This window comes from Onychomys torridus, chromosome 8 (genome assembly GCF_903995425.1).
Source record: "Onychomys torridus chromosome 8, mOncTor1.1, whole genome shotgun sequence".
NCBI lineage: Eukaryota > Metazoa > Chordata > Mammalia > Rodentia > Cricetidae > Onychomys > Onychomys torridus.
The window spans coordinates 76,050,325-76,074,713 of record NC_050450.1 but is presented as its reverse complement, the minus strand read 5'-3'; the positions used below and the strand labels follow the sequence as shown (position 1 = coordinate 76,074,713).

The 24,389-nt window shown below is 48.1% G+C and overlaps 1 protein-coding gene across 2 annotated transcripts; it reads left to right on the top strand.

The window, feature by feature from the left end:
• The first annotated feature begins 255 nt into the window (after nt 1-255).
• Lpo (lactoperoxidase) lies at nt 256-23,458 on the top strand. Of its 2 annotated transcripts, XM_036197188.1 has the most exons (16): nt 256-304; nt 392-639; nt 2,339-2,413; nt 2,941-3,027; nt 7,303-7,380; nt 8,470-8,557; nt 12,429-12,589; nt 13,117-13,234; nt 13,522-13,651; nt 14,305-14,505; nt 15,662-15,986; nt 16,710-16,870; nt 20,189-20,441; nt 21,246-21,419; nt 22,449-22,686; nt 22,826-23,458. In XM_036197188.1, exons 4-16 carry the CDS (start codon nt 3,021-3,023, stop codon nt 23,031-23,033), a joined length of 2,142 nt encoding a protein of 713 aa, XP_036053081.1. In that variant the 5' UTR covers nt 256-304; nt 392-639; nt 2,339-2,413; nt 2,941-3,020; the 3' UTR covers nt 23,034-23,458. The 2 variants fall into 2 exon arrangements, with proteins under 2 accessions (XP_036053081.1, XP_036053082.1); XM_036197189.1 differs by lacking the exons at nt 256-304; nt 392-639; nt 2,339-2,413 and having other exon boundaries at nt 2,758-3,027.
• Nucleotides 23,459-24,389: the final 931 nt, after the last annotated feature.

The window sequence follows — 24,389 nt, the reverse complement described above, 5'->3', positions numbered from 1 at the left end:
CAGTCCCAGAGGGCAATACGGCTCATCAATGTCCATTGCACAGCTTAAAATAACCACACATCAAAAACCACCGAGAAGACAATAGAGTCTCTTCTTGTCTCCAGGGAAACACACAATCCATTTCAGACATTTCTTTTCCTTGCTCACAAATTCCTCCTCTGAAGGGAGCCATCTGGTAATGTTCTAGTTGTCCCCAGGGTCTGCACTGCTGAGGGACACCATTCAGAGTTACGTTATATTCACAATGCTGCAGAGGCCAGGGGATGGCATAAGCCAGAGTACCTGAGAGCCTTCACTCTCTGAGGTAAGACAAGCGAATGGATCCCAAAGAGGAGATGTTGGCATATGGAGTCCTCCACAGGACAAGAGACCTGTGTGTTTGCTGTTCTAGGAAAACAAGAGGAAATGTGTTTTGGCATGAACAGAGAAAATAGCCTGCCTCAACATGAAGGACCGCCGCGACAGTAAGAGAAGGCTGAAACCGATGGCGAGGGAAGAGAGCAGGGGTGGCTGGAAGGCCATGGGCCACACAAGGGCTGTGACCACCCCTAGCAAATTGTCACTCTGCCACTGGTCAGAGGTGCCCTCCCCGCCTGCCAAAGCTTGTGCATGCAACATGCATTTTGGAAGGAAATGGAGGTAGGCAAAGTATGTCTAAGGCCATTGGATTCCTGGAGGGTGTGTGTGTGTGTGTGTGTGTGTGTGTGTGTCTGTCTGTCTGTCTGTCTGTCTGTCTCTGTGTGTCTGTCTGTCTGTCTCTGTGTGTGTGTGTGTGTGTGTGTGTGTGTGTGTGTCTGTAGTATATGTGGCCTTGTGCAGTTGATACAGGGATCTACTGTCTGCACCTTGAATTTACAGGCATGCTTTGTTTCTGCTGTTGCTGTTGTGATTGCTCAAATATCCTGAAATCTCTATGCTGACTTATGAGAAATTTCTGGTAATTTCTAGCTTCTGAACTTCCAGTCTCCTAACCTCCATTTCCCAGACCAATTTGCCATTCTTTACTATGGAGACAGCCACTTATGCTAAGAAGATCCGGACAAAATAAGAAACCATGTAAGCAAGCTATCAGTGTAATGTCTACAAAGGTATAGAATACAGTCAGCTACAGGGCAATGGCATGTCCACAGGTATGTTTCATGCCTAGTGATACTTCCTACCAGCATCAAGGGATTGGTGCTAATGCGGCCCCATCCCTGATCAAACCCAGGATATAGTGCCTCAGATGCAGAGATGTCAGACCTGCATTCCGCTGGTACTGTGACTGCAGTAGTTCACCATATATTATTCAGAGCTCATAATGTTATCCCACGGAAGATTCTAGAAGGAGGTTCCATCTTGACAAGGCTTGGTGGTAGAGCACTTGCCTAGCACTGTCCAGGTCTAAGATTGATTTCAAGCACAACCACTGTCAAATAAAATCCATCTATGGGCAGAGCTTCCTGAACCCCTAAGTGCAAAACCAGAACCAGGCTCCAACATTCAGGGAACGGAGGCAAAGAAACAATGCTTGGCTTGGGAGCTGAAGTGTCTCTCAAAGAAAACAAGAAGAACCAGATGTCTGTGCCCTTTCCTGGGCAGCAGCCTTCTTCTGGCATGTCCAGCTCACTGGCCTGCATTCTTTGGAAGAGAAATAGCCTTAGAGCAGGAGGTTCATCCTGTGATCCCAACACTGTGGAAGCTGAGGTAGGAAGATTGTGTGATGCTGAGGCCAACCTGGGCTACAAAATGAATCTGAGACAGCTGGGACTACAACATGAGACTGTTTCAAACAACAAAAAGAAGAAAAATAGAAATAGTCTTTGGATATATTTCAATGCCTGGGCATGAGCTCCAACTTTCCCAAAGGTGAAACTAGTGATGTGAGTTATGTTGAATGAATGTCCTCTTTAAGAGTTTCCAATTTGCTGGGCAGTGGTGGTGCATCCCCTTTATCCCAGCACTCAGGAGGCAGAGGCAGGTGGATCTCTGTGAGTTCAAGGCCAGCCTGGTCTACAGAGTGAGTTCCAGAGTTACAGAGAAACCCTGTCTCGAAAAACAGAAAAAAAAAAGTTTCCAATTCAAATTTCGACTTTATACAGCCTATCCTTAAAGTTTCCCACCTTGTAAGACACATTAACCAAACTGTTTTCTCTGATCCATTTCCTTCTTCTTCAGTTCTAACACACTTTTATGACTCTTTCCAAGTTGCTGAGATACAAGTTATATATTAATCTCTGGGATATCCATCAATAATTTCTGGGGCCATAACGTTTTTAAGGAGACATCCTATAAAAGGCTTGAAGTCAAAGAACCATGGTAATCATTGAAACTAACCTTTGATTTTATTCACTGGAAGGTGAAGTGATTTGAGGGGACAGTCTTCGTGGCAATAGATCAGGACTCTTCTTACATCTGGTGACTCCTTTTGAAAGTAAGTCTTGGGGTTGGGGATTTAGCTCAGTGGTAGAGCGCTTGCCTAGCAAGCGCAAGGCCCTGGGTTCGGTCTTCAGCTCTGGGGAAAAAAAAGAAAAAGTAAGTCTTTTGAGATTTTGATCCCCCCCCAAAATTAATGTTGTTTAATTATCCTAAATGCAAAAGACGAGTCCATTAATCCTATAGTGGATTGGGTAGCAGGTAAGAGAAGAATCCAGACATGATGAGGAAGTGAATAAGGGTGAGACTCATTGAATTAGACCTAGTTAGAAGAGCAATTCAGACCCACGGGGGTGGGGGGTGGGGTGGGGGGTGTTAAGCATGCACCAGACTGGCAGGCCGAAGCTGAAAAGTGGGAAGGGGATAACTTTACCTACTCAGCAATATTGCCTCAACTATCCCTGTCATCCTGTGATTTCCTCGTTACATCTGCCTGGAGTCACAAGGTGTTCCCTGGTGAGCCTGAGTGTGTCCTCTAAGCCACTTCAACCTCTCAAAACCCTTCCCTCTGGGCCTTTCCCACAGGTAAATTCTTACAGGCGGATATAAAAGACGAGCTCATCTAAGCAGATCAATTCTTTAGCTGTCACAGGAGGCCAAGGCACATGGCAGGTAAGACTCGCTAACCTTTCCTGGTTCCTGCAAAGTGGATGATGAAATTTCCTCAGGACTGGAGAACATTCAGTCCTAGATTTAGACTTGTCTACCTTGGGCATTTTCTGGTGCCAGATTTAGCTATGGATTGGCAACTGCTCCCTGTGGGTTGTAGGGGGTGACTAAATCCACTGCAGGGCAAGAAGCCTCTTCTGCACCAGGAACCAGGCTGTCATAAACTGACATAACTGGAAGGTTCCGTGAACCTTTCTCATCTGCACTGTTTAGAAACCGAGGCCCAAGACAGATGTCCGGGGTCACTTAGAAAGTAGGGAGACAGTTGCTGAATGTGGTGTTCTCTGGATGGATGTGAGCTGATAGCTCTCTTCTGTAGTAAGATGATGCAGTGTTGGGGGGGGGGTCTCTAAGCCAGTGCTCACGGATTTTCATCTGGCTACAGCAGATCATGGTCAACCCTGACAGTTTAGTCCCCAGTGTTTTAAACATTCTGAGGTCCTCTGGGTACTAGATGGATTTCATTTGGGGAGCACCGAGGAGTTGAATTGTGTTGATTTTTATGTAACTGGCTATATTCAGCACTTACCCAGTGCCTCACCTCCAGCTGGGGTAAAGGATGGTTTCTGCAGCGGAGAGCTTGTTGAGAGCCACCGAGAAGACAGAAGGAAAATAAACTCAGTCTCAAACTCAGTTTTCCTTAGTGGCCTGTCACAGCTTGTTCCAGACGCAAGGTCTGGGAGAATTCCCCACCCACCAGCAAGATCCACTGGAGCTGGATGCCAGCTGGGTGTTCCTAAACCCATTCATTTCTGACAGCCTCTACCTGGAGATATGATCAGATCTCACAGGCAGAGAGCTTCGTCCCCAAGACTGAACCCTGATTTCAGATGCCAGCCACAAGCTCCATCTGACAGTGTTCCCATGACTCCTCCAATTCGATCAGCTTGCTGGAGATGCTCAGTGACTCAGGGGAATGCTTGCATTGGTTATTTCCAAGGACACAGATGAAAGAGAGCACAGGGCAAGCAAGTACAGAGGAAGGTGTGTGGAGCGTCTCTGCTCTTTGGGCATACCACCTTCCAGCAACTTCCAGGTGTTAAACCATCTGGAAGCCCTCTGGAGTTTTAGGAAGATTGTATGGCATACGTAGGATAGAAGCCCAGAGAGCCAGCTAGACCCGATGCTAATAGGCTGAGCGGGGAAATCCCAGCAATGCTTGTCTGTTGAGATTCTTCTTGGCTTCTTCGAGCAGCATTCCTTCCTCCCTCCCAGACACAGGGCCGGATCTCTCCTGAAATGGGAGGGTTACAGTCCATTATCAGATGGCATAGTTCTGAGAATTTTGAGGTCAGCGTCAATACAGAAAGTTGGGGAGTTGGAGGTGACTAGAGAGTTTCTATGGTGTTCCTCAGGGAAAAGACATCAGAGTTTCTACATCCTAATTTAGAGAGGGAGTTAGGAACCAGGAACTGCTGTGGATGGAAATCGTGTGTGTGTGTGTGTGTGTGTGTGTGTGTGTGTGTGTGTGTGTGTGGTGTGTACATGTGCATGCATGTGGAACTTATAGTAAATGAGATATATAATATATGAAACATAGAGATACATATCATAATATTGCTCTGAGCTGCAGAAAGGTCAAATACTGTTCTTCTTGGAGACTGGGCATTGACTGGTTTCCCAGCCGGCTCACTCCACCATCAACCTCAACAAGGTTCTCGCCATTGGTGGAAATGAATTCCAGCAGTTCCTTCCCATCAACCTTCCAACCTCCTTGGTGATGGGCAAGTCTGAGAGTCAAACTCCAGAAGGTCACAGCACTCAGTGCAGTATGGTCTTCAGAGCAGAACTGTTACCTGTGAGCTTGCTGGATGTGTAGACGCGGGGTCTCCTCCCACCACCTTCTAGGCCAGAGTCTAGTTTCCAAACTCAAGAGATGATGTACACACACTACAGCAGGAGAAACTGGCTATGAGATGACCAGCACTCTGACCCGGCGCAACCTCCAGATGCTAAGCTGCTCTGCTCTTCACTCATTCAGTCTGTGTTCAGTACTATTTTGTACCAAGGCTATGCATAGACACACAAGAACACAAAAGAACTAAATAAGGCACTGGCTTCTCATATGAAAACAGACATGAGGAGATATGAGTAAAATACTGAGGTGGGACAGGATGGGAAGGACCTAACTCTTCCCAGAGAAATCCAAGAAACCTCACAAAGAAAGGGTCATCTGGCTGGGGTTTTGAAAGCCCACCGGTGTTCATGAGGCAGAGAGGACATCGATTGAGGAGAGGCATAGGGTTGTGTCCCTGCTCTACCCCCATATGGGGGTGGGGAGAGGCTGTGGGTCTCTCTTCAAAGCATGCTGATTCAGTGAAGACTGGGGGATTTGGGACATGCCTAAACGCAAAGGCAAGGATAAGGATGCAGGTAGCATAGAAATCCAATACTCTGAACACTTTACCCAGGTTGCATTCAACTACAGACAGGCTTTCCAGACTGTTTGCACGCCTGTTTTCCAGTGTCACGACCCCATATTTGCCTGGCTCTGCTTTTAGCCCCATGCGCTTCCTTCACACCAGCCAGGAACCTTGGCCATGACATGGAATATTAGTCAGCTTTGGCCTTGAATTCTTTCTTCCTCTTCCTGATAGAGTATGCATGTGTCTCAAAAAATGAGTAGCTGCGTTTCCTAATCAAGATGTGGTGGTTGCTTAGGGTAGAAGGAGGAGGAAATGAGAGGGTGGGTGTTTGATGATAGGCCCAGAGCCTCGGCTTTACAAGATGCAAACTTTCTAGAGCTCTGTTGGCAGCTCAGCATTTCTGTGCTGTGTGTGTGTGTCATGGTGGAGATATTTATGCTGTTTTTTTAAACACTGTTAAAAACAAAACCACCTCAGTGATACTATAAAATCACATTTGCTTGACTTAATGGACACTATGAGAGTTCTGTAGGCACAAAGAAATGGTAACTGAAAGGTGTGGGGCACATACACATAATTCTGGTACTCAGGCTGAGACAGGAGGATCATGAGTTCAAGGCCAGCCTGGACTACATAATGAGGCTTAGAAGAGAGGAATAGCAGAGGGCTAGAAAGTCCCAGAATGTTTTCCTACTTGGGGCCATACAAAGTAAGGACTCACTGAGGAATTGAGTTATTGGGGAATTTATCTTGGGGCTTTAGTCCAATGATGAAACACTTGACTTGCATGGGCAAAGTCTTAGTTCAGTCTGCAGCACCACACATACAAAGAGAATTCATCTTGGATTTTTTTTTTTAATTTGCTAGGTGTGGTGGCATATGCCTTTAATCCCAGCACTTGGTAGGCAGAGGCAGGTTAGAGGCCAGTCGGGTCTATAGAGTGAGTTCCAGGACACTTGGGGCTACACAGAGAAATCTAGTCTTGAAAAAAAAATCTTGGCCTGAGAAATATTTATTCATATCTTTCCATTTTTCTAAAGTCAGCTGACGAAAGATACATTCAACAAGGAGAGGACTTGGAGGGCCAGCATGCCACTTAATGGTAGGGCACGTGCCTGATGTGGACAAGTCCTGAACCACCAGCAGAAAGGGGAGGGGGAAGAGAAGAAATCCAGAAAGGAACGGAGGAAAAAGGGAGAAGAGAAAGAAAGAGGAGACAAAACCGCTCAAAGTTTAGTCTGGTGATCTAGGCTTAGAGCGAAAAGTCATGATTAAGGCGTCAGTGTAGAAACTGAGGCTCAGCAGGCAGCCCCAGACACAGCTGTGAACCCAGGGAAGCTCAGGTTCATCCCAACACTCTTCCATAACTTCCTGCCAAATTGATTTTTTAAGGCCGAGGAAAACCCTGTGGTATTTCTGAGGAGAGGTGTGATGTTCACTCCCAGCCTGTGCCCTGTGCCACCCAGGAGGAACCTAGCTAGCAGGAAGCAAGCTATCTGGAGAAGAAGGGATGAGAACTGCTGAGACTTGGAGACATTTGTCATACCTGTGACATAACAAACCCAGGCTCCCTAGGCAGCATGGGACATCCTGGGTCATTTGACCCTGCCCCCTAACTGGCAGGCCAGTGGCCCAGTGTTAAGGAATTTGCCCAAGCTCCTGGGGCTGGGTGGGGCAAATGCAGAGCTGTAATGCAGGGCCTCAGACCCTAGAGCTTCTCTCTCTCCCAGCCTGTGCCAGTTTGTGTGGTTACGGCATCTGATTTCGCTGGGGCTTTGCCTGTTTTCTAAGACTCCATCTCTTCCAGTGGGCCTCCACTGAGGCTCCTACTATGCCTCTGGTCTCATTTCAGTGATGAAAATCCTTCTCCATCTCCCAGTCCTCCTCACTTTCCTGACCTTGCTCCAGACAGTGGTGTCTGCCAGAAATGGTAAGTGTCAACCTGTGTTTGCTTCTTGGAATAAGGCTGGGACGAAAGTACTGTCAGCTGGGTGGCTGGAGACAATACAGATTTATTCTCACACACCCCAGAAGGCTAGAAATCCAAACTGAAGGTAACAGAAGGGCCATGTTCCTCCTGAAGGCTCTGAAGGAGGGGAGTCCCTTACCTCTTCCAGCTTCTTATGGCTCCAGACATCTTTAGTACTCTTGGCTTGTAGCTACCCCCCAGCCCCGTCTTTACTGTGTGTCCATTCCTAAACCCACCATCCCCCAGACTTCGGATTCACCCTCCTCAGCATGGCCTCATCTTGATTAATCACACCGCAGAGACTATTTGGAAATAAGGTCACATGTTGAAGTTCCAAACGGCCGCTGTTCAACCCACTGTCACCTCCTCGCAGGGAGCAGAGGCTGCCTCTCACTCTCCACACCCCAGCCTGAAGGGGATCAAGGAGCATAGCTCTCCTTTAGTGTCCTTGCCTTCCTTGCTCCAAGGTCCTGGTTATTGGGTGAACTCTGAGCTAGCTTGCTTAAGGGTCCACAAGACCATCTCACCAGAAACCTGGCAGGCCAAGGTGAGTGGTCACAACGGACGTCCTGTTCTCCTCTTCCTGGGCATGCCACTGGAATTCCAAAAAGTAATTTTGGCGTCTTGCTGAAGAGGAGACTGGACTCTTCCCATTCTGTGCTACCTTCCTTTAAGGCGGTTGTTCTCAATCTGTGGGTCATGACCCCTTTGTAGGCTTGAACGACCCTTTCACAGGTATCACCTAAGACCGTTGGAAACATCAGATATTTGCATTACGGTTCCTAACAGTAGCAAAATTACAGTCATGAAGTAGCCGCGAAAATAATGTTATGGTTGGGGTCACTACAACATGAGGAACTGTATTAAAGGGCCGCAGTGTTAGGAAGGGGGAGAACCGCTGCTTCAAGGGGTCTTATAAACTATCCTAATCTTGATCCCCTACCTGCTCAGGTTTGAGAGATGAGGTAATGGCTAAGAGGGGATCAGAAGCCAAGGGCATCTCAAAAGAGTGACAGCTGATACCCTGCTTCCTGCTTTTCCCTCCCTAAGGTCCAACTATCAGAATGGCCACCATTCGTGAAACAGTGGATGAGGTCAAGGTCCAGGTCAACAAGGCCTTCCTGGATTCCCGGGCTAGGTAAGTGAGACATGGGGGGATGAGTGTGAACTCCCTCCTCAGGCTTCCTATTAATGACAAGTTCACCTAGACCAGTCCTGACAAGCCAGTGAGCCAAAGCAATTATAAAACTTGCCTTTCCGTCACTCTCCACCCCACCCCACCAAGTGTGTAGCAAACAGGAACAATAGCTTCCAAGTCCTAAAATCCCAGCTTCTAAGGTGTCTTGAGAGGACTACTAACATAATCCTGCCAGGACTTCCCTCCATGTGATCCGGGTTTTTTGTTTTTTGTTTTTTTTTTTTTTTTTTTTTTTTTTTTTTTTTGGTTATGCCTGCCCAACTCAGCAAGTTTCTCATTTAAATTTTATATTAAGGTGCATTATAAAAGAATCAGGGAGCCAGGTGGTGGTGGCACACGCCTTTAATCCCAGCACTCGAGAGGCAGAGCCAGGCTGATCTCTGTGAGTTCGAGGCCAGCCTGGTCTACACAGTGAGTTCCAGGACAGGTGCAAAGCTACACAGAGAAACCCTGTCTCAAAAAAACAAAAATAAAAATAAAAATAAAAATAAAAAGAATCAGGGAAAGGAGGGTTCCATTTTCTCCATAGGTTGTATTTATGATTTGAAGTTTATTTTGGTGCTAAAAAGAACTTTAATTTTAAAAATGTTATTTCTTAAGTTTCAAAATCTTCGCAAAGATAGTTCCCAATTTATTATGAACTGTTAAAAGCACATAAGGTAATGATAAGTTGATGATTGTTCACCTTAGAAGTAATTAAATATCTTTAATATGCTAGAACTATGTCTGTAGTCATGCAAAATATAAATGTAATCTATTCACAGAGACAAATCCGATTTATACCTCCTATTATATAACCTTCTGTATACGCTGTTCATATGTCCAAGTTAAGCCAAAATCAGGTAAATCAGAACAAACTTAAAAATAAGCTTAAAGTTTGCTAATCTGAAATAATATTTAAAATCAAGAATATGGGTTGGGGATTTAGCTCAGTGGTAGAGCATTTGCCTAGCAAGCACAAGGCCCTGGGTTTGATCCTCAGCTCAAAAAAAAAAAAAAAAAAAATCAAGAATATTTTAGTAGTAATGTAGTCTGACTTTCGTCCGATATTCCAGAAACAGAATCACAAGCCGGAAGTCAGTGCAGGTAATTTACAAGAGAAGTGCTCTCAAGGAAGTTGCCATATAATGCAAAGTTAAGTGAGAATGTGGTTTGAAGTCCAGCGTCAGCCTGACCAACCCCACCACCACCCAGAGAGACCCAGAGTGTGAGGTGTACCATGGAGTCTGTCCCACCTTGGAACTTTCACATACCCACACGAGGCTGATGGGGTCCCAGGCTTGGGACCCCAATGGCAAGAGTTAAGCATGCTGGTGCTATTACTGGGAACCCCTAATCAGGCAGCTGCAAGGGCTCAGGAGCAAGTGTAAAACAAGCTACCGGGGTGAGTCTTTGGAGGCTGCACCCACAGCAACTGGATAAGGAGTTCATAAACCCTCCTGATGGATCTGAGGAGCCTGACCAACAGACCTCGCGACCATCTACCCCGTGAATGGGTCTGGGACTCATGAAACTAGCAATTTAGAGCAGGCTCTTCCCTCAGGAGGTCTATCTCCTGCCAGTAGAGAGACTGAAAAACAGGAACGACCATGTGGCCAAACCCAGTGGTACAGACCTACAATCCCAGCTACTCGAGAGGCTGATGCAGGAGGATGGCAAATTCAAGGCCAGTCTTGGCTATAGAGTGAGTTCAAGAGCAGCCTATGCAATTGGTGAATCAATAGGCTCCTGTCTCAAAAGAAAAAGGAAAAAGAGAGCTGAGGACGCAGGTCAGTGATACTCAGTGAGAGAGTGCTGGGCTAGCAAGTACAAAGTTGTGAGTTCAATCCCCAGTCTAGGGGAGAGGAGAGTGGCCATGGCATTGAGCAGAAGGCACCTTCAATCCTTCATAGTTCTGTCTCTAGGTCAGGGCTTCTCCTTGCCTCATCTCTGGATGAGCTCTCTATTCCGTGATTCTTTTGGTGACTTTCAGATGTTTTTAGTCCCCAGAAACAGTATCATTTCAGGAATTCAAAGGTCAGTCTAAGGAGGTAAAGTCCCAAGCTGCTGACTTCCTTGGCTCTAAAGTGCTTAGGCTCTATGGTGACAAGAGGGAGCCCAGAGGTCCCCTCCCTTGCTCCAGGACTCCCCCGACTCTCCTTGGGGGCTGAGCAGAGAGGCCAGGGAATGGCAAACCCACCAGTCCTGAACACCTCAGTGGCTTAGTGGGGCCTCTCTTTGATTACTTTTCTAAGTACTCAAAGAAATCTATTACCATCTCAAAGACCTGGAAAATTCTCTGGCCTGCACCGAGAGCTCAAACCTGTGCTTGGGGTATCTAGCTTTAGATCTGACTCCACTCTCTGTGGGCTACTGAGCTACACTTCCTTATAAAAACAGAAAAAAAAAAGATGTGCATGGTGGCGTGTGACTTTAATCCTGGCACCCAAGAGGCAGAGGCAAGAAGGTCTTTGTAAGTCTGAGCCCAGCCTGGTCTACATAGCGAGTTCCAGGCTAGCCAAAGCTGTTGCATGGTAAAAGCTTGTGGGTTTTTTGTTTTGTTGCCTTTTGCTTGTTTGTTTGTTTTTGTTTTATTGCCATTGTTTTGTTTTGAGGGGTTTTTGAGACAGGGTTTCTCTGTGTAACAGCCCTAGCTGTCCTGGAACTCGATTTGTAGACCAGGCTGGCCTCAAACTCACAGAGATCCGCCTGACTCTGCCTCTCCAGTTCTGAGATTAAACATGTGTGCCACCATGCCCGGTTTGCTTTTTTGTTTTGTTTTGGTTTTGGTTTTTGGTTTTTGCGGGCAGCCAAAAGACAGCATGGTTCTCTTTGGAAAGGTTCGGCTAGAGCTGGCCCTCTTTGTACCTTTCCTCTCAGCTGTCAGCTGTGCCTTGGGATAAGCCATGGCACCCATCGGCACTTTAAATGGAGCTAATAGCCTGATGTGAACAGAGACAGGGCAGGCGCTACAGCCAGTAAGCTAAACACAACCAGAAAGCTGAGTTTGTGAGAACCGGAGCCATTTTCAGTATTTCAGAGACTTAGAGACAGAGGTCTAGTAGAGAGATCCTCACACACAGGGAACTGAGGCACACTGAGGCCATGGAGGACTTTCAAGTCTCTAGCCTCTCGGAACTGTCATAGACTTCAGAGTAGAAAACCTGGGGGGTTCTTGTTTTGCACACAGAAAATAAAGGACTAAGGCTGAGCTTTCCTGAGATGTTTGGCTCTGTGCTTCTGGCCACAGATGTCACACCTGCTCTAGGGTCAGATGCATGGGCAGAACTGGAGGTCCATTTGTGTCCTGGTCTTAAAATTCTTCGGTTACAAGGCTCAGCAGTGTGCCAGGAGTTCTCGAGTCTGGATCCATCCATCATAGGACCCGGGTGGTCTTAAGATGTCCAGTGGGTTCCACCATGGCCAGCCAGGTACAATCTTCCAGCTGGAATTCGGGGATCTTTTGATCCATCCACCAGCTTTACTTAAGATCAGACTTAGCCGGGCAGTGGCACATGCCTTTAATCCCAGCACTCGAGAGGCAGAGCCAGGCTGATCTCTGTGAGTTCAAGGCCAGCCTGGCCTACAGAGTGAGATCCAGGACAGGTACCAAAACTACACAGAGATCAGATTTAACTTCATAGCTACCATGGTTTCCTTCTCCCCAAAGAGGTTTTTCCAACAGTGTCAGAAGGGACAAGAGGAAGCCCACATCTACTCCTCAGAACCTTTGTGTCTTTCCCATGTTCACCCATTCCCCTGCACCTCTCCTGTGAGCCACTGACACACCTCCGAAGAGCCAGCTTATGAACCCCATTGGTTCCTACTGTAGGCTCAAGACTTCCCTGACCACCCAGGCTCCTACCACCCGTCACTTCTCAGAGTATCTCAAGCAAGCCAAAGGCCGGACACGCACAGCCATCCGCAGCGGGCAGGTGTGGGAAGAGTCTCTAAAGAAACTGAGGAAGACGGTGTCCTTGACCAATGTCACAGGTACAGATAACTCACTAGCCCTCTAATGACAGGAAGGGATCATCAGTACAGAACAGAGGCCACCCAACCTGCTAGGGACTATCTACACAAAGAGGCATTTTTGTCTTCCTTCTTAGTTAAACCCAAAGGCCATACTGGCAGAGCTCAGAGGGCCTTCAGGGAACAGCTAAGCCCATGCATGCCCCCTTTGCAGATGAAAGAGCTCGTTGTGAGGAGGTTATACTGCCAACTGATAGAGAAGGGCTCAGTGTGCTCACTGTATTATGGCGGTTTGTAAGGCTTTTCTGCCTGGAGGAAATGCCAAAGTCAATAAACGGGGTTTCTGGCCCCAAACTAGTCCCCTCACTCCTGTAGGTGAAGGGAAGATAACCCATTAGTGTCATGTGGGTTTGCTGGGAGTATCTCAAGAGATGAAACTTCTACCCTGTTCCAGGGAACACTGAGCTGTCATCTCTAGTCGGATTCCCTGCCAGTTACTGTGCTGTGTCTCAGAACTCCGCCCTGTTTGGGCTTCTCTTCTGTTTCAGGCCAAGGTCTGGACTTCACTAAGCTCTCTCGGGAGGTGGGCTGTGATCCCCCTGCTCCGGCAGTGAATTGCAACATAAGCAACCCTTACCGGACTATCACTGGAGTCTGTAACAACAGGTGACCCTAAGAGCCACCACCCCAGCCAGCATCTCTGCCCCTTGGACATGACAGGCACAACTACTGGATCCCTTTGAAGAACACCCATCTCCAGTGAGGCCACTGTGGCCCACTGGGAATTGTCCTTTCCATCAAGGCAGACAGTCCCATGCCCCGGGATTGAGAAATTCAGAACCCTACAATGCGGAGGGCCTCTCCTCCGCAGAGCTCAGGTTGAGGGGCGCTGGGTGAAGGCGGGAGCCGGGAGGACACCCGCTGAGGCTGAGAGCTGTCTTGCCGGGTTTCAGGAAGAATCCGGAGCTGGGATCCGCCAACAGGGCTCTGGCTCGCTGGCTGCCGGCAGAGTACGAGGACGGGCTCTCCCTCCCCTTCGGGTGGACGCTGGGGAAGACGCGGAACGGCTTCCCTCTCCCGCAGGTGAAGGGGGGCGGGGTGCAGGACCGGAGGCAAGGAGCCACACACAGGTCACACCTGCACTGAAAAGGAGAAAGGGAGGCGCAGCTGAAATGAAGGCTTGCTCCCTAGCGATATGTTCCCCGAACTGCCACGAGAGGGCAGCAGAGCCCGGGGCCCAGCCAGGTAGTGGCGGTAATGTCCCAACTGTCGCAAGCCTGATACCCTGGGGTCTCCCAGGCAGATGGTTTCCTTACACTATTCTACTTGCGCCTACCCTGTCCCGGCCCCTGGAGTGCACCAGCTGTCTTTTTACTGCAGGTCTGATCTGTTGGCCTTATCTGAGTTGGCAGCCCCTCCCCAGGGTCCTTCTTCCCATGCCCAGAAACCTGGCACTTCTGTGACAGGCAACTTACTGTCAGCTTGCCATCCATAGTAAGGTTACTTGACCACCGTGCAGTCACACAGAGCTAGGTTCAATCCCATCCCTATCCCTTTGTAGCTGCAGGGTCAAGAGCACGTCTCCTCTCTAGGATCCTCATCTAAAAAGTTACCGTGCACCCCACCTCGCGCACGCCTATTGGGATTGCGTCACAGGTCCCCAACAAACTGTGGTTGAATCTGCATCCTCAAAGCATGCTTTCTTCCAACCTGACCTCCCTCCCCTCCATGTGCAGCCCCGTGAAGTCTCCAACCAGGTCGCTGGCTACCTGAATGAGGAGGAGGTTCTGGACCAAAACAGATCCCTGCTCTTCATGCAGTGGGGTCAAATCGTGGACCACGACTTGGACTTTGCCCCCGAAACTGAGGCTGATAACTACTCCAAAGCCCAGTGCGATGAGCACTGTATCCAGGGAGACAACTGCTTCCCCATCAGGGTAAGGCTTCTTGCAGCTTCCATGTAGGACACATTCCCAGCCCAAAGATCGCGATCTCTTGATAGCGTTGAACGCTGACGTCATAGCTTCATATCCATTCATGTGCTCATGCATCCACTCAGTAATTAGACAATAGCGACCTATTCTATGCCGGGGTGGGGGGGTGGGGGGGGGGGGGGTAGCAAGCAGTAGGGACTCAAAGGTAAGATGCGTCCTTGCTCTCAAGGACAAAAGACTATCATGGAAATGAACTCGTGAACTATTGACAGGAAATTGTCTATACCCGACCCAGCAGCATCTGAGTCTCCTGGGGACTTATTAGAAACCCCAAATCTCAAGCCTTCCCCCAGATGTTGGGAGATAGAGTCTGCATTTTATCAAGACATATCCATCTGTCCTACCCATCCCCTTCCCTGGGTTCGTCCCATGCGTAGTTTATGGAATTCTACTCTAAGTTGCCCTGAAGGAAGACTTCCTTTCCCAGAAGGCGCTGAGAGCAGATGAGTGTCTTGGTGAGGAGCAGCAGCATGGGATGCCCGGCAGGAGAGAGGCTTGCAATGGTCTCTTCTTAACTGTAGACTTTTGCATTTAGAGAGTTGTTTACTGAAGACAATGAATCAAGACTCCGTGCTGTGGTGGGGGAAAAAATCTGAACCATGGGCCGATCTGGACTTGAGTCTCATGTCTTTTCCTACTAGTTGGTAGGTGCTGAGGCAGGTTAACTTATTGAGACTGTTTTCTCGTGTGTGAGAGACTCGGTAGTCTGCCTCTCAGGCTCTCCGAGGGACAGGATGAGTTGAAGTATGCATACTGGTTGGCACATAGAATCCCAACGTTGATATTCCAGTAGTAATTACTAAAATGCATGTCATATGCAGCTTGCCTGTCTGGGCCTCTCAGGAAATCCTGTCATTTCTGAGCTCTTACTGTGAAGAATGAATCATTACTTTCTGCTCTTGTGCATCAGGATATAATGAACTTTGGAGTGTTATGGGCCCAGAAAGTATAACATCAGCAGGAGACATCTAGGGCCAGTGTCTGGCAGAAGGCCCAGGAGGGTGCCATGAGCATCTTTTCATCCAGACTGACCCTGGGAAGGGTTACCGGGGTCCAGATATTTCTTGTGAAATCATTCCCCCGGCGCATCTCTCTACAGTTTCCAACTGGTGACCCTAAGTTGAAGACTCAGGGGAAATGCATGCCTTTCTTCAGAGCGGGATTTGTCTGCCCCACATCGCCCTATCAGTCCCTGGCCCGAGAGCAAATCAATGCTCTAACCTCTTTCATGGATGCTAGCTTGGTGTATGGCGCTGAGTCAGGCCTGGCAAATCGACTTCGAAATCTCAGCAGCCCCCTGGGCCTCATGGCTGTCAATGAAGAGGTCTCAGACCATGGGCTGCCCCTCCTGCCTTTCGTCAAAATGAGGCCCAGCCCTTGTGAGGTCATCAACGCCACTGCTGGCGTGCCCTGCTTCTTGGCAGGTAAGTCTAGCCTGGGGATTGGGGGATTACAGGATAAGAGGATCATTAAAGGAGGCTGCTCCATCTCAGCATTTTTCCAGAAAAATGCCCCAAGCCACCACGATCATAGCACTGAACTAGGGAGTAGACAAAGGGCTCAGGCCAGGCCGGGCGGTGGTGGCGCACGCCTTAAATCCCAGCACTCGGGAGGCAGAGCCAGGCAGATCTCTGTGAGTTCGAGGCCAGCCTGGGCTACCAAGTGAGTTCCAGGAAAGGTGCAAAGCTACACAGAGAAACCCTGTCTCGAAAAAAAAAAAAAGAAAAAGAAAAAAAGAAAGAAAGAAAGAAAAAGAAAAAGAAAAAGACAAAAGCCTCAGTTGAAAAAAGAATCCAAAAACAAGTATTCACTGTAGAACAAAGTAAATCCAGGGGGAAAAAATACAAAGAAAATCCACATAACCCCATCATCCACCAATATTAGCCATTAGTATTTTATAATATAATATATTATAACTTTCTTGTATTCTCTATCATGGGCATAGTTCCAGCCCAGCTTGGTGGCACAGTTCTATAATCTCACCACCACATCCCTCACTGCCCGTCTGTCTGTCCCTCTCCACTTGACTTTTCTTAAACTACCTTGAAGGAGGGGCTTAGGAGAGAGTCTTGGGGGCTCAATTTTATTTGTGCAGGTCCCTGGTCCTGCTTAGAGAGAACCCATCTTCCTGCCTTCTGGGTTTTTAGGAGACTCCCGAGCCTCGGAGCAGATCTTGCTGGCCACATCCCATACACTCTTTGTGCGGGAGCACAATCGATTAGCCAGAGAACTGAACAGACTCAACCCCCACTGGGATGCTGAGAAGCTCTATCAGGAAGCCAGGAAAATTCTGGGAGCCTTCGTACAGGTATGGAGACAGGAGCGCCTGCCTCTGCCAGCTGCCGGCTCCAACACTCGCCTCTGCTTTCCGATTGGTTACTTCCAGCTGCATACCGTCTCCCACGCTCGTCCCTACTGCTTTCCGTCTTTCGCTTCTCTCTAAGTGTCTGGTCAGCTCCCTGCTTTAAAATGTACCCCCACGTTCCGAATTGGGGAGTCTTCCAGGTGTGGTCCCTCCGTGAGCCTGCCCAGTGCCATTGCTGAGACCACAGGTTCTCTCGCGCTTGGGGCTGTTCCCTTGATATGATTTCGGCTATTTTAATTTCTCTTCTTCTTCTTGAATTCTCTCGTGCTTTATCAGAAAGAGACTTAGAAGGGTTGATGGTGTGTGTGTGTGTGTGTGTGTGTGTGTGTGTGTGTGTGCGTGTGCGTGTGTGTGTGCGTGTGTGTGTGTTGTGGTTTGGTTTGATTTTAAGAAAGGGTCTCATTAGTCTACACTGGCCATGACCTCCTAATACTCCAGCCTCTATCTTCTAAGCTCTGAGATCATGAGCATTCAACATCGCATCTGGCTGGTTAGTAATTAGATCTTTTATTATTCTCCTATAGAATCCTTAGGGTCGGGTTTGCTGGAGTTTCTGTATGAGCCCATTTTCTCTCTGTTGTAGGTATTAGTAAATTCTACTGATCTTTCGTATGTCTAGCCTCTGTCATTTCCAATCTATTGCTGAATTAACTCAAGCTTATTATTGCTGTTATTATTACTATTTTTTTCAAGTAGTGTATTTTCAATTCAATAATTTCATTTCTTCCTTCCTTCCTTCCTTCCTTTATTTATTTATTTAGTTTGTTTGTTTGTTTGTTTTTGGTTTTTTGAGACAGGGTTTCTCTGTGTAGCTTTGCGCCTTTCTTGGAATTCACTTTGGAGACCAGGCTGGCCTCGAACTCACAGAGATCCGCCTGGCTCTGCCTCCCAAGTGCTGGGATTAAAGGCATCTGCCACCACCACCCGGCTCTTTTTTATTTTTTTAAACCTCTACATCTTAGCTGAGATGTTTCCTTTTTCCCACTTGTTTTGGGAAAATCTATAATCGGTTGAAGGATTTTTAAGATGCTGACTTTATTTTTATTTTTTAATTTTTAATTTTTGGTTTTTCAAGACAGGGTTTCTCTCTGTAGTTTTGGTGCCTGTCCTGGATCTTGCTCTGTAGACTAGGCTGACCTTGAACTCACAGAGATTTGACTGGCTCTGCTTCCCGATAGCTGTGATTAAAGACGTGTACCACCAAGACCTTGCAAGATGGTGATATTAAAATCTTTATCAATTGTAGGATAGGGTTGCAGCTCAGTGGTAGAGTGTAAACCTAGCAGTCGAAGCTTTGGGTTCAATCTAAAACAGTGCAGCAAATAAATATCTATATGTGCTTGTCGGTACACCTGGGGGGTGTGCACATATGTCTTGGGGGTAAGCATGTACATATGTGTATCTACAGGCCAGAGGACAGCCTCTCTCATGGGTCATTCCTCCATAAAGCCAAGCATACACTTTAGCTTTGGACTTACAAAGGAGGTCAGGTTGGCCGGCCACAAGATCCAGGGATCTACCTGCCTCTGCCTTCCCAGCTCTGAGATTACAAGTACATGCTACCCAGCACCCAGCTTTTTTTTTTAAATGAGTTCTGGGGATCAAGCCAGGTCTTTGTGCTTGCAGGGCTAGCTCTCTACTGACTGAGCTGTCTCCCCAGCACTGCATAAAAGCCTTCCGGGCTAATCCCCTCTGATTCCTGTTGGTACTGGCATCAGTTGACGGCCTGTTCTCACTCCTCTGGCTCTTGGTGTGACTGAACATTCTGGTGACTTTGACACTGTCCGAATCTTTACTCTAGCTGGTAGTTACCATGCTTAGGTAGAGCACTTCCGTCCAGTCTGCTTAGGTTTCCGTTCCAGTGACAGCCTGGTCCCCAGTCCTTCCCATGCTCTTCTGCTCCACTCCATTCTTCCAGTGCATGTGAACTTCCCACTCCTTTCCTGCTGGTGCTGTGTGCTGTCTTCAGGACACCAAAGTTTTTTTCAAGCAACCTCCTAGAGATGCAGAAGCCACCATGCCTGGGTCTCCTTGGTGAAGAGCCAAGGGTGAGAGCAAACAGACACAGTGCTCCAATGCCGCCAAGAAGGTTGCGACCATCCACAGCCTGGACAGAGGAGCAGGGTGCACTTGGTTAGGGCTCTCGAGGGCTTGGTGTGTGAGGCAGGGACTGGGGTTCTCTGCCAGTCTGCATTGGAGTTCCCTGGCCCTTGGTCTCTGAAAGAGAAAGCAGGCATTTCTTGGCTTCTTTTTGCACATCTCTGTTGGTGGTTTCAGGCTGCCAGCCTCCTCTGCTCCCAGTCCAAGCTGGGATTGTGTAGAACTCACTACAAGATCGTTCCTCAAATTCTAGGGTCCCCAGACAGTTCATATTCTTTTTCTAGCTTTCAGAATATCTTCTTGACATTTTAATGTACGTTGTCTCTGTGCGCCGTCCAAAGGGAGCATGAGGGCCCCTGGAGCTGGAGTTACAGATAGCTATGAACTTTCTGACATGGGTGTTGGGAACTGAACTCAGGTCCTCTAGGAGAGCAGCAAGTGCTCTTAACCACACAGACATCTCTACAGCCTCACTAGGTCTCATGTTGCTCAGGCTGGCCTCACACTCACTGTATAGACAAAGCTGACCTCAAACTCCAGATCCTCATGCCTTCACACCTCCGGCACTGGGATTAGAGGTGTGTGTCACCACAGGCATGTGTCATTGTTGTTGTCATTCTGGGGCTGTTTGTCTGAGTTGGAAATAGCAGTCTCACTGTGTAGCCCAGGCTGGCCTCAAATCTCCTACCTCAGCCTTTGGAATGCTAAGATTATAAACAGGTATCACCACACCAGCTCAGAATCCTTTCATTGTTTCCTGTGGAATAATTTGCAGGGTGTTAGTTACAGTAAACAGAGGAGAAAGGAAGTAAGGCTATACCACCTTATTCTAAATCTAGAGGACATGCACACACACAACTATTTTTAATTATTAAGATGACCTATTTCTCTATAAACTACTATAGCCAAATATCTTGCTGCTAAAGCAGAGAGTATCAAATTGAAATGAGCAATTAGTATAACCTGTGTGAAGATATCATGAGAAACAGCTGAAGGGATGCCATGATTGATTAGTGATGTCTGCCACAGTCATTGGAATGGAAACTAGGTATGAATGCTATCCATTGCCATCCCCTTAGCAGCAGTTCCTCTCCAACTTCCCATTGCAAAGGAGTTTCTCCCTTCTCATGTCCTTTCCTCATGACTCCTTTCTCCCTTCAGATTGTCACCTTTAGGGACTATCTACCCATTCTACTGGGTGATGAGATGCAGAAGTGGATACCCCCATACCAAGGCTACAGTGAAACTGTAGACCCCCGAATTTCCAATGTCTTCACCTTTGCTTTCCGCTTTGGCCACTTGGAGGTCCCCTCTACTGTGTCTCGCCTGGATGAGAATTATCAGCCCTGGGGTTCAGAACCTGAGCTCCCCCTACACAAGCTCTTCTTCAACACCTGGAGGCTGGTCAAAGATGGTGAGTCTTTGCCTCAGGGAAGTGCTCTTGCCTGAACTCTCTCATTCTCCAACTTGTAGGGACTCCTGGTGTGAGGATCACCTTCCAGACACTTCCTGTGTGAGGTGGACAAGAGAATTCATCTCACTGAGGCTTAATTTCCTTGTCTGTAAAATAAGGGCAACAGTATACCATCTCATAGGACAGCAAATGAAATGAGATAGATGTGTACAACCCTCTATTGTGATCCTAAGACACAAAGAGTGATCAGGATATAATAGTTATTTCCTCCTTCTGGCTTCCCACTGTCTAAGATTCTTCTGCCTTTTCCTGCCCTAGGCATCTCTGGACTCTGAAAACAGAATATGTGAGCTTGGTAAATTGTGTTGTTCTAGAAACTTCTCTCGCCATGGGGTGTCATAGGTTGGCTACAGCTTTCTTATTCCTCAGTTGAGACTGACATTCCTTCAAGCTTAACCAGGCAGGGCAGTTTCCTGAAGACATGTGGTCCATCTTCCTTGGGAGAATGTATGGAAGATGAAGGAGCTGACTCCATGAGCTAAGACATGAAAATCCTCTTGCTATTTATTCATCCACCAGCCCATGAGTGCCCTTTTCTGTCACTTCAGAAATCATGGCCTGGGCTCCTCTTGCCTGGCACAAAGGAAAGGCTGAATTGTGCTCTTCCCTCTCTGCCTCCAGCCAGATACCCCAGCCATTCCCATTTCCTATTGAGAGAAGCTATCTTGGGGCAGAGAGGGCCCAGCATGGAGGAAGCCCTCGCCCTACTTATCTGAAGGAGGGCCTCTTGGTGTCCCTCTGCAGGTGGAATTGACCCTCTGGTTCGAGGCCTGCTGGCCAAGAAGGCCAAGTTGGTGCGTCAGGATAAAATGATGACTGGGGAGCTCCGTAACTTGCTCTTCCAGCCAAATCACACCATCCATGGCTTCGACCTGGCTGCCATCAACATACAGCGCAGCCGAGACCATGGACAGCCTGGTGAGTGGGTCTGGGCTCTCACCTGGTCTGGAGAACCTTTTAGCTACCTTCTGGGGCTTCTGGACACTCTCCTCTGGAACTTCAAGGAGCCAATCATTCCTGAAGCTAGAGGCAAGCCCATTTTACAAACCCATGTAGGACATCCAGGAAATGGAGTCTTCTGTTTTCCTAATGTAGAGATCTGAATACACACCTGCTATTGTCTTAGTGCCCAAGAAGAAAACAAGAGCAACAACAAACTTATTAAACCAGTTTAAAAGCCCAGAGCAGAAGTGCCAGATGCAGAGCCTTCAACACGCAAGCCCAGTTCTCCAGAGGCCATGGCAGGAAGATTGTCTGGGAAAAGCTAGCATGAGCTCCACAGAGAAACCTGAACTGAAAGGGGGAAGAGAGGAGGAAGGGAGGGAAGGATGGAGATCTGGTGGAGTTTTTGTTTGTACACGTGGAAAGCAGTTTTGTTGTCCTAAGAGCCAGGATCCTTGAGTTCAGATCTCAGCAGTGCCATGGACCAGCTTAGTTGCAGGTCTCATTCACTGGGATAAACACCCAAGAAATACAATGTAAGGATGGGTTTGACGTGGATCACAGTGTGAAGGTGCAGTCAGCCCATCGTGCAGGGTAGGCATGGTACCCAGAGCATCACCCTGCTGGCCAGGCTCTTCTCACCTTAATTAACCCCATCTAGACACTCCCTCATGAGCATGCCTAGAGATGTCCCCAAAGGTATTCCAGATCTTGTCACACTGACCATCAGTATCAATAGTCACACTGTTACAGGACTTGAGGCAAGCTTCAACAGCTTTGTTCTCATTAGTTTGCATGGCGCTTGGTATAGAGTTAGTCACAGGTAAGCTGTCACCCTCCCAAACTGAAGTGCCACAGATGAAAAGCCATGCATCCTGTTTCCCTTGTTCTGAAAGCTCTGATCCCACACTTTCCCGGCTTTCTGGGGGTAGAGTGGTGACATCCCCAAGGGAAAACACAGTGACAGGTCCCTGGGATGAGCCAGCCCTGTCTTCCCACCCTTAGGGTACAACTCCTGGAGAGCTTTCTGTGGTCTGTCACAGCCAAAGACACTAGAAGAGCTGAGTGCTGTGCTGAGAAATGAGGTGTTGGCCAAGAAGCTGCTGGATCTCTATGGAACCCCTGACAACATTGATATCTGGTTAGGGGCCATTGCTGAACCCCTGGTCCACAGGGGTAGAGTAGGGCCTCTCCTGTCCTGCCTCCTGGGACAGCAGTTTCAGCGGATCCGAGATGGAGACAGGCAAGTAAAATCACTGTCTGGGGCAGGTGGAGCCCTTTCCTTAAGCAGGGGTCCCCAATGTTCTTCATGAGGTCTGACCTCATAGGTCATCATGGGATAGTCACTGGACTGTGCAACATGACCTGCTCTGTCCCTGTAGGTTCTGGTGGGAGAACCCTGGGGTCTTCACAGAGAAGCAGCGGGATTCTCTACAGAAGGTGTCCTTCTCGAGACTCGTCTGTGACAACACCGGCATCAATAAGGTCCCGCTGAACCCATTCCGGGCTAACAGCTACCCCCATGGCTTTGTGGACTGCTCTTCTATTGATAAGCTGGACCTCTCTCCCTGGGCCTCAGTGAAGAAGTAGAAACCTCCTGCCCATGGCTGCCTGCACTGTACAGCCCATGGTCCAAGATGTCATTTCAAACAAGTTCAACGAGCTGGTCCTTTCAAGTTGGACACCCAAGTCCCACATCTTCATTTCTTGCATCCTCCAGATGGTGGTCAAAGGTGGCCTCAGTCTTTCCAGCTCTTCACTTGGGTCCCACCACTTCCATGTCACCCTCTCAACCTGTGGAAATTGTCATCTAACAAGACGCCCCTCCAGCTTGTCAGAAGCCACCTGCCCTTTTCCTGAATGAGCACTGACTGAGGCTGTGACCTCAGACCCTTTGGTTTGCTCCTGTCCTCCCAGACTAGATTAAAAGCATCCTGAGCCACAGACCCCCATCTGCTTCTGGGTATGGCTTGTGGCACTCAGTGTAGTGTTCACCACACAAAGTACTCAATAAATATCCAACTGTTCCTTCCTAGGGGCAGGTCTTGCAACCCGTGCTATAGTACCCAGATGCTTAGCGTCCAGATGTGTCTTGTGGCTAAGAGGTCCTGGGCATCCATCAGTCTGGTGGGGGAATAGTAGCTGAGTGAGAGGTGCAAGAGCCCCCAAGCAGGGAGGAGGCAAGGGACCTCTGGGTAAAAAAATCAATACCACAGAGCAATGAGAGAGTGGACTCGGGGTGACACTGCTGTGGGGTACCACGGGTAGCCATGCCTGGATTTCCCGGGAACTAAAACTGATCTCGTCAGTCCTCTGAGAAACACCATATTTGTCCTGGAGAGTCCTTGGACGCTGTATAGCTTCTAAAGTGTCGGCTCCAGAGCATTGCTTGGGCTGTGGCCCAATGTGTATTTGTACAGCCTTTATGTTTTTTCATAGGGTCTCACTTTATACCTCAGGTGGGCTTGAACATACTCTGTAGTCCAGAGTAGCCCCACATTCTCTCTCCTTTTAAATTTAGATGACTTCAGCCTCCTTAGTGCTGGGATGTACTACCATTGCCTGGTTGACATTCATATATATATTCAGCCCTCCAGGGTCTGGAGAGATGGCTCAGTGGTTAAGAGTACTGGTTGCTCTTCCAGAGGGCGTGGGTTCAATTCCCAGCACCGGCAAAGCTATTCTCAACTGTCTAAAACTCCAGTTCCAGAGGATCCTCTGCCCTCTCCTGGCCTCTGTGAGTACTGCATGCATGTGGTGTCTAGGAGCAGTGCAGGCAAAATAAATACCCATATAAGTAATAAACAACAAAACTATAAATAAATAAATAAATAAATAAATAAATAAACAAACAAACAAACAATAAATAAGTGAAAAGCACTCCAAAGTACAAGGCCCTAGCTCAACCCTAGCACTATAGAAATTAGTTAATGAACCCACTGTTCG